The sequence below is a fragment of the Mauremys mutica genome, chromosome 13 (assembly GCF_020497125.1).
Source record: "Mauremys mutica isolate MM-2020 ecotype Southern chromosome 13, ASM2049712v1, whole genome shotgun sequence".
NCBI lineage: Eukaryota > Metazoa > Chordata > Testudines > Geoemydidae > Mauremys > Mauremys mutica.
The window spans coordinates 22,503,022-22,513,230 of record NC_059084.1 but is presented as its reverse complement, the minus strand read 5'-3'; the positions used below and the strand labels follow the sequence as shown (position 1 = coordinate 22,513,230).

The following is a 10,209-nucleotide window of genomic DNA, read 5'->3' as shown; positions in this document are numbered from 1 at the left end:
TCATCAGAACAGGCCAAGAGCATCTTCTTCGATGTACACTGACAGATATGAAAAGCTGTGAAGCAAGACAGCGGGAGACACTGATTATTTATGGAGTTCCTCACCTCACAGCCCTCCAGTTTTTATTTAGTAATTAAAGTAGCAAATTTGTGAGCTTCCTCAATAACCTGGCATAGGTATTTGGGCCTCTCTCCCCCCACCCCCAGCCCATCAATATCTTCCTGGGGCGGGGGGGAGAGGCAGTAGATTTTGAATTTGCATACGTTTAACTAGGCAGGGGATTTGCCTCAATTACAAGGGTCGGAGTGGCTGTACCAATACAACACTACTGGTACTGGTGGAGCTTACTGTAGGGTTTCAAGTAAGAGATAAAGGCTACCAAAGCAGATAGTGGTTTTGTCCAGCTACACTAGTGGTTGCACCAATGTAGCATACTAGCTATATTCAGGACAACCCCCTAGTGAAGGAAAGGCCTTAGAGTGATTACCAGTGATTGGGAAAGTAGTTTCCATGCCCTCCCACACCAATGGAGAGAAGCTGAAAGCTCCAGCATAACCATCACACCAAGTACAGTACTCAGTCTTGTTGCCATTTAGGGCGGATAGGGGGCTCTCAACACCTTGAAAGAAAAACACATGCAGCTCTGGAATTTTGCCCTTGCCAGTTCCCCTGTTGACCACTAGAGGCTTCTGTGCCACATGCTCTGCAAGCTACCTGCAGTGAGCGAGTGCTTGCGAATGCCTGAAGCAGAGTGGAGCCGTGAAGTAGGTACAGCATAGCCGAGCCACCCTGCACCCACAGTGTTAATGGATCTCAGGGCCTAGGGAAGCCCCATCCCATGCAAGTTAGAGACAGGGGGCAACTGCTGGAGCCTGCCCCAAGAGTGGGTGCCTGTGGTAGTCTGCTGGGAAGGAGGGGTTTTGCAGAACTCTGCCAGAGAAACCCCTCCCTATAATATAATCTGCTCTCTCTCTGTGTGTGTGTGTGTGTGTCTATATATATATAGACACACGCACACATATTATAGGGAGAGGTTTCTCTGGCAGAGTTTTGTGGGTGCAGGGTGGCTCTGCTATATATACACACACACACACACACACACACACCCCTCATGAATTAATCTGCCTCCCCCTTACCCAGCCTCCCAAACACTTGGGCAGATGCTCCAGATGCGCCCATTCCCATTGCTTTCCTCAACACTAGGATTTTCTGCTCCATCCCTAGCTTCTTTGTTCCTTCAGTCCCCTCTTAGTGCTGTCTGGGACACCTGGGAATCTCACCTCCATCCCCTGCCCAAGCCACGGGGTGGGGATAACAGGAGAGAGTTTATTCATCCTGCTGTCCCAGCCCAGGGACAGGGCCATGTCAGGAACCTGCGAGGAGGTGCTGGAGAGCCGGCTACAGAGGAAGGAAAGGACAAGTGTTTCAGGCGTGCTCCTGGGCCTTTCAGAGTGGTGGAGCTCAGCCCATTCCAGGTGGTGAAGGACAAAGAAGCTGCCTTCTCCCTCTCCCCCACCTCCCAAGGAAGGACAGCCAAAGGGATGTTCCCATAGAGGAACAGGTGTTCCCCATAGACTTCAGAAAGCCTGAAAACCTGTGTCTATGGGGAAAACTATGGAAACCAGAGCTGCCAACTCTGCTGTCACCACCTATGTGGTGTACAGCCACTGCAACTCTGCATTATCTTTAGCGGGACCTTGATAAGTGGCCTATGGTTTAAGAGGTTGGCCATAATGCATCAGTCTTGCCCAACTGGGACAGTCCCACAATCCAAGAATAAACCTTTATGGCACTAAAGGATGCACAAAACGACTTTCACATCATGTTACTTCAATCCAATCAACGGCTGCCCGAGACATTAAAACCCAGTGAAAAATGTAGACAAACACTTGAATTCATGCTTTATTAATCAGGTCTTAACGTACAAGGAGTCACCTCACATTTAACAATCTTCCCAAATTAGGTTTGGGGGTTCCTTTCATTTGTATGGTGTTCCCCTCCCCAACACCTCAGAGGCTGCTTGAGAATATCTGCAGAAAGAATTTTCAATTCATAACCCTGGGTGTTTGTTCTGGAAACCTCCAGTTTTAACCAGCCCGTCACCACCACCTCCAACTAAAACTCAAAAATGTATCCCAAACCAAACATTTTTTTTAAAGCTTACAGTTCTCCTGAAAATCATGACCTACTGGCAGCAATTTGTAGAAATTATGACATTTTTAGTGAATAAATTTATGGGGAGGAAGTCAAACTCCTCACAGTCAAGTAGCAAAGGGGGGGAAAGCATCTAAATGTGATGGATAAATTATTTGCTACGAATTATTCATGTTGCTTTAGCAAATGCATTTGTTTAGCAGAACTGTTCTGTTATCTGGCTGTTTTTCTATGGCATTCATCTCACCGTGCTAAAGTTTCATTCAGACACTGAGCTTCTTCTTGTTCAAGACTTCATTGTATTTCTACACAGATTTTGTCCTGGGGCAAATGTTTTTTAAATAGGTGACATTCAAGTCAGTTCCACTTTATTCATATAAATCTGTTTAACCAACATTTTGCAAAGCTCTCGCATGCTATTTCCAATTATCACCTCACGTCTCACTGTGACCAGTATACAAAATAAATACTGGGCTTTTATTCAGAGCAGACAAGATGGCCATGTAATGATCAATCAAAAAAATGCCCTTGGGAATGAGAGAGATTAGCACTTTGATAATGTGGAAGATGAATGGGTGGACTGAGTTTGATAAACTGGTGTTTTCCTCAGATAATCCCTCTGAAATACTTAAAAGGAGAAAAGCAGCCTCGAACCACTTGGGCTGTTTTTCATTCCGTTCGTCTGAAAATCACTTAGGGAATCCTGATCTAGAGTGATAATCCTGTGCCCACTGCTATTGCTTTTTATATAAACACAACTTTGGGCTTATGCCATATTTCACAACCCAAACACTAGGCAATTGCAGCACCCAGCAATAAAACAGCAACTAATCATAATTTCATTCCACAGATAATGTGTGAAACCTTTAGCTTCCCTTAATCTTAGTTAATAGTTGGTTATTGGCTGTTAACCACTAGCTGGACTATTCTGTACTATGCGTAACCACAGACATGGCCCAACGGAGGGTGGGGGGCAGAAGGATAGAGGGGTTTTGGCTTTAGTTGGAAGTTGTAGGTGAATGAACATGTATTGCCTTTCTAGGGCCTGTGGCACTCACCCTCTTCTTGGTTAGGTCAGGATGTCCATCAAGAAACCTAATGTCTCTGGCCATGCGTCTCATTGTCCGGAAACACTGGAGACAGAGCAGCCCAGCCTAGCACAGTGGATAAGTGACCAAGTGGCAGAGGTAGGAACTAGGAGTTGTGAATGAACACACACACACACACACACACACACCATTCCCAACCCAGCTGGTTCCTTTTGGCCTTAAGAGGACAAGGGAAGTCATTGAAGGCTGAAGTGTTCATTTCCAAACACAAGCCATAGAGATCGTTACAGGACAATAAGGCTCAGAAATGAAACAATCAGCAGTCTGGTTTCCTTCCTTGTTACAAGATCTTACCTGGAACCTCATCAGGATTGCCATGCCTCAGTTTCCCCTTGTGGCCCAATGTCTCCCTCCAGCTGGTAGGATGCTTTGGGTGCTTTAACATATGGCCAAACCAAAAGGATCCTCTCCCAAAGTAAACGAGTTGAACAAAACCATCCCTCTCCCTCCTGGGTTGAGTCCCTTTCTCCTGAAGATAGGGGTTAACACCAGTTCTTGCCCATCCCTGAGATAAGTTCTTCTCCATGGCTGCAGGGACTGGATGTTGGGGGGCTCCTCCCCCTTCTTCCACAGTCCTGGCCTGGGACCCCCTAACTGAAGAGCAATTGCACAGAGCAGGTGTCATCCCCATACTGTGCCATCTGTCCAAGCCCAGACCATCCTCCTCCTGCCCCAAATCACCACCAGAACGAGAGCTCCTTACATCTCAATGCAGGGCACACACCTCCTTGGCCCTCATAGAAAAAAAAAACAACCCTGTATCTCAGGGTGTCTTCCAGAGGCCTGTGATGGAGACCCACAGATAGCTCCAGGCCTCCCTGCCAGCTTTCGAGCCCAAACTCCACCCCTTCCTTGGGTGCTTCCTTTCCCCAGCTTTTTGGCTGTTTCCTCAAGGTTGCCTTGCACACATTTCTTTGTTCCTTCAGTCCCCAATTAGTGCTTTCTGGGGCAGCTGCTTCTGTTCCCTTCAGTTCTTCCCTTCCCAGGTCCAGCTGTGGAAATGCTCCCAGCAGGGGTGCTAGAACTCAAGAGTGCTGGGGGTGTGACAGCACCCCCAGCTTTAAATGGTTTCCATCATATATAGGGTGTAAAGTTTTGTTCAATGGCTTTCAGTACCCCTGAAACTGTGCCAACACCCCTGCTCCCAGGTACATCTTGCCCTCCCTATCTTCCTCTTACTTAGTGGGAGTCATGCCATCACACGATTCCCTTCTCAGTCATACAACTCATCCAAGTTTTAAAAGGGCTTAGGCCCTACAAGTGCGCTGGTAGCAATTTACCTTTAGATGGCCGGCTTGCCCTGTTACAGACCTCATCACTTCCTGAGAATAGGTCTGAAGGGCACCTCATCTTAAGTGAGGTGGTAGCATCTACAGAGAGTTTCAGTCAGGTCCCATGCCACAAGGAAGACAGAGACAAGTTGGTAAGCTTTTGTACATCTTGCCAATGTCTGGAACTAAAGACATGGGGAAAGTCAAAAGTTACTTAAAAAAAAAAGTTAATTTGACTGGTCTTTTTGCCATTGAGTACTAAGACTTACAGTCAATATGTTTTATTGTAATATTGATAATTTCACTTCAAGACCTGTAAAAATGTATTGTTGATATTTTGACTCGAGTCTCTGGTTGACCAAATCTTGGCCCCATCTATAGGAGTTTTGCCATTACCTTCAATAGAACAAGGATCTGTCTCTTTACAGCCTAATCTTGCAAATATTAATGCACCAAGGTTTTACTCACTGTATGCCGCCAAGACTGAATTTGGGCCACTGTCTTCAAATGAATTTAATAAATCCAGCGTGTAACTGAGATCAGAATATAGGCTAGTATCTCCAGTAGACAAATATAGTAGCCTGAATGTATTTTTGTCCAGTCAAGCTCATAGTTGCTATCCCATCCTAAGTGTGGATTTCATACCCTGCTGCTGGAACATGGGACATAAGAAAGCCATTTATCTAACATCTTATGATTCTTTGTTGCTTTATTGATTAAGTGGATTTTAAATACACCATTAAAAATATTGTAAAATGTTAATAAAAGCTAACATTCCAAACAAAACTTTTACATTTTGGTGACATTTTTCTAGCCTCACCAGACTTGGTCTTTTTTACAAAATTAGGAAACTGTAAATACGAAAGAACATCAAATTCTATGGACAGAGATGGAGTTTGACATACAATTTGAATATAGTTTTATATTCCTAGCCTATTTGCCTCATGAGATATTCCCTCTAACCTTGTTTTTCACAGCACTTATTTCACATTTGGTGAGTTTCTCAGGAAACCGAACAGAGATGAGTTGTTTTATAGAAGTGATGGAGTAGCATTTTCCTTTGTCCCCACTCTCTAGCCCTTATAGCCAATCAGAATGCACAGTTGTTATAGTACTATAAGATGTTCCTCATACCAAAGCAAGCAGAGTCCTGTACTGCAATTTGGACTATCCTGCTGCTGCTGTCCGTCTTTTTTTTAAAAACAAGCACACCTCGTTCGCTATGTTCACCAATGCCCTTTGTTTTCATGTATAAAGGACCGCTGTTGTCTCAAAGCACACTATTATACTTGCCAATTTCATGTCAGACTTTCAAAAAAGTGCACAAAATGTCTGTAATTTGCATGCACAAGCCAGACAGTTGTACCTGCAAATGGATGAGGAGCATTTGAATGTTCAGTTAAATTAACTGTGCATGCAAATGAGGCATGCATTTTGTATACAGATTTGAAAACTTTGGGAAAAAAAATGAGCCCAAGATGTGGAGTATCCCTCCTCCTGATAACTCTAAATCACTACCCCCAGCAACCAATTGATCAGCATTTCCCAACATTTTGAAGCATTCATATCTTACCATCTCTCTGAACAACCACGCTGAGGTTGGGAGAAGGGGGAATGCAAAGTCAGCTGCTTATCGGCTTGGGAGGGAGGGGAGGGTCATTTGTTTGCATCTGGTAGGAAAGCTCTGCTCCAGTTCCCAATGGAGAGATATTGTAATGACTTATGAAATGTCACTAGACTAGTTTTACATTGAAAAAAAACTGAATATATAAATAAAGCCACCTAGGATACTAGCCTATGGGTGAAAAAGAAAAAAAAAAAAAAAAAGCCCCGTGATCGAGAACTATCAGGAGTGCATCTTACAGTACGAACACCTTTAGTAGGAGGGCATGAATGTGCTCATCTACATACTTCTAACTCCCACATTATTCATGAGATGGTCCCCTGGTATCCAAAAGACGTGTCACCATGCAGCAGCAGCTATTACTTTAGAATATTGTATTCGTGGTTTTGTAAATCTCCACTGTGTTTTTGTTCTTTTCTTTTGCTAATGCTCATAACAATCGCCTTGGCCAAGATTTTCGGAAGTGACCAGTAATTTGTGGCCCTTGTGTTTTGAGGGCCCAAACTAAGAGCAGCCTGATTTGCAGGAGTTGTGAAGCATCCTGCCTCTGAAAACCAGGCCCCTCTAAGGTAACTTAAGTAGCCCCTCCCCCCTCCCAAAATTGAGGCACCATAGTCGTTAGCCACTTTTGAACATCTTCACTTACAATTTCAGATTATTTAGGCTCTTTAAAAAGAGGATCAGGAGAGTGGAAGAAATGAAAGTAATGATCCCTCAAATCCGTGCATCTGCACATCATAGCTTTAATCTAAAAAACAATCAAAAAACACAACAACAGACATTCTCATATAGACAACATTTTAAAAAGTCAGCAGCGTAAATACTGGAATGACATCAGGACTAAGAAGAATTAAACAGAATATGGCTCAGCTGTTTCTCAAGTATCTTAATCCTCTCAAAAGAATTTAACTGGGATGGAAAAAGGAAAAGAAATCTATAATTGAAGTGCTCTTATAAGAAATTTTATGATTCCAAGACAGGGAAGAGTAACAGCTAAATATCAGCCTGAGAAAACAGGAAAGAGGATCAATTCAGATGGCAATGGAAACAACTCAATTAGTGAAATAAATAATACTGAGATCGTCTCCAAGGTGGACAAGGATAGGCAGAAGACGACTTTCTGAAGTATACTTGAAGGACAGCCCTGTCTGTGCCACATGAATGTTTAAAATACATTATATTGCCTGCTGGGGGTACAGTTAGACGGACAGATTTGCTGCACATTCCACATTCTACCAGTGTGTATAGTGGGCTCCCTCATTCTTTAGGGATTTCAGCACCACTGTAAGGACAGTGACACTTCTGAGGTATTCTTCCAGAGCTGCATTCCAGTTCCGATCTTAAGGAAGCCAGTACACAGATGTTTATGCTACCAGACAGGCCATAACTATTCTGGGCTCTCCCCAAACCCACAGCACGCACACTCCAGAGTCATGGAAGGTTGCAGCCAGTGTAAAAGAGCCCAATTCGGTGCTCACAGTAGCCTGAGGGAGTTTGTAGTCAAAGATGATCTCCACCCATCACTTAGATTACCTTTACCCTGGCAAGGACTATAAGAAGCTGTGTGGAACTGTGGCCAGGTCAGACTAAGCCTCACATTAATATTGATTTTGCAGGCTTTAACATACGATCTACCTCACCCAAACCAAGCCCAGTTTGGCCCCTATATCAAGATAGAAGTTCTTTGAAATACAATAATAAAAATTCCTCAAATACTGTTCCAGAATTTCTCCTCTGCCACCTTTTACCCTGGAGGTTTCACAAAGATGATTAAGCAGCAAAACTAGATGCTGGTCTTCCTTTCAGTACTGGAGCACTTCACATCTTGGGTGTATCTATTATGATTTCCACTGTGCATTACCGACAGTACATGTGCAGGGACAGGCAAGCAGCTCCTCCTTGGCATGTCTCTTCTATCAGCTGGTCCCTCTGAGAAGAGCTGATACCAAGTCCACGTCTTTCCAGAAACAATTACTTTTTCTTGCGTGCAGCTTTAACTGTAGATGTTACATGAAGAATGCAAGCCTCTCCTTATATCTGGCCACTCATTACATCCCTCCACAAACAAAACCGAAAGCATCCTAACACTTTTCAGAGAAACCATGAGACTTGAGGAGTGGGGGTAGGGGTGAAAACGAGTCTAGTTCTTCCAGCACTGTACATGTGACACTCAGTGAAAAGTCCATGAAACTTAACACATGCAACACAAGGAGACTAGACTGTTGATAGTGCTAGTTGATTTGACCATCTCTCTCCTCCAAAATGAGGACGTGGTCAAAATAAAGAACAATGCAAACCCAAAAGGATTAAGAGACATTCTACCAGGTTCTTGCTCCAGGACAGGTCTCTCCCCCACTTTCTCTGCAGCTCTGCTTGCAGGTGCTTTACTAAAAGTATTCACACCCTCCGGATTCTGTGACCTAATGTTGACTTCCATTGGTTACCAACTCTCACATGCTCTCTTTTTTTCAGCCTGCTGTAACTGAAATAGTAAAAGACATTCCAAACCAACACTGCTTATTTCGCTCCAAAGTAACAACTTTCCTCCATTCTGGGACGTCACATTCATTAAGAAAAGTTCTAGCTTTCTGCTCCCGCCCAGAATCTTGAAACAAAAGTCTATTTTCACTCTTTTTTTCCCTAGAGCATCCGTGGAAAGGACGGATTTTGCCTTATAATCCATTCAGCATGGGGGTTGATGTGGTACAAGTCTAAGAGATATGTATCTGGATCCAGGCAATGTTCACCTGTTGGATAAAAACACAAATTTTAAAAAGAAGTATTTTGCACCCTCAGTCCCATAGCTATTACTTTTTCCTGTGTGTAACACTATTCAAATTACTTTAAATATATATGTATAGCTATTTAGAGCAAACAAGTTCCATAAGTCTGTAATAGCTACCCTTGTTTTTAGAAGGTGTATCTTGGGTGTATCTATTTTTTAAGATCAAGTTTTAAGAAGAACTGGTTTTCATTTGTGAACATGCAACTTTACACATTTTAGGGAGGGGGTAGGATAGCTCAGTGGTTTGAGCACTGGCCTGCTAAACCCAGGGTTGAGAGTTCAATCCTTGAGGGGGCAGTTTAGGGATCTGGGGCAAAACCAGTACTTGGTCCTGATAATGAAGATGGGAGACTGGACTCAATGACCTTTCAAGGTCCCTTCCAGTTCTGTGAGATAGGTATCTCACTTCAGGACCATTAATGCTTGCAGATGAGAGAAACAATTCTACCTCTGTGCTGGTGATGGGTTTTGCATGTATGAAGTTTGTGCATTGCTAGAATCTGATCTGAGGCCTAGTCTGCATTAGAAAGTTTTACTGGTATAACAATTTGGTTATGGGTGTGATTTCTTTTACTGAAATAATTATACTGGTAAAAGTCCTAGTGTGAACAGTTATACGGGTATAAAAGTGATTTACCAGTATAATTATTCCCTTTCCCATACAGGAATAAGCGATATCAAAATTACTGCGCCCCCACTAGAGGGGTTGTAGCACTAACTATACTGGTGTATTTAAAGCAGTACAACTCTGAGTTTAGAGATGGCCTGAGTGTGCAGGCAGTGGTTTTGGAGAAGTTTAAGCACAGAAATGGGTTACAACCTGATCTTCCCTTTAAAAACAGTTTTTAAAATAACGAAGTTTCCTTACTAATGCTACCTTAGCTTATAAAGATAACAGAATTTGTATTATTTAATTTAGCTTTCAATATCTATGCTGTTTATTTCATTTTTCATTTCAGCTTGGTCAATTAAAAGTCAGATTTGTAATTTTCACGTGTTTCCAGTCAATTTCACTTTCTGGTTCTCATACACTAGTGAGTCTTTGGGTTTATCACATTCCAGTGCAACGTTTCAGAAATCAACATCTACTCTTTTTTAAAATCAATCAGAGATCAGGTTACCTTTTACTTTTCTTACACAGTTCTGCCGCATATAGAAATGGCAGATCAGAATAGAAGCATTAGGAGTAATGCAGCAATTTATCGACTGTATTAACTACTATGGCCCTGACTCAGCAAGATAATAAGCACGTGTCTAATGTTAAGC

General features: G+C 42.9%; 1 protein-coding gene across 8 annotated transcripts in view; it reads right to left on the bottom strand.

Moving 5' to 3' along the window:
* Window positions 1–5,219: 5,219 nt before the first annotated feature.
* Window positions 5,220–10,209, bottom strand: part of ARHGAP40 (Rho GTPase activating protein 40) — a 76,067-nt gene continuing 71,077 nt past the window's right edge. For 5 of the 8 annotated variants that reach the window (XM_044986191.1, XM_044986190.1, XM_044986188.1 and 2 more), the window contains exon 15: window positions 5,221–8,905. In XM_044986191.1, the coding sequence (XP_044842126.1) occupies window positions 8,799–8,905 (107 nt within the window). In that variant the 3' untranslated portion in view covers window positions 5,221–8,798. Of the gene's footprint in view, window positions 8,906–10,209 lie in introns of all 8 variants that reach the window. The other 3 variants (XM_044986193.1, XM_044986194.1, XM_044986189.1) reach the window with 1 other exon arrangement.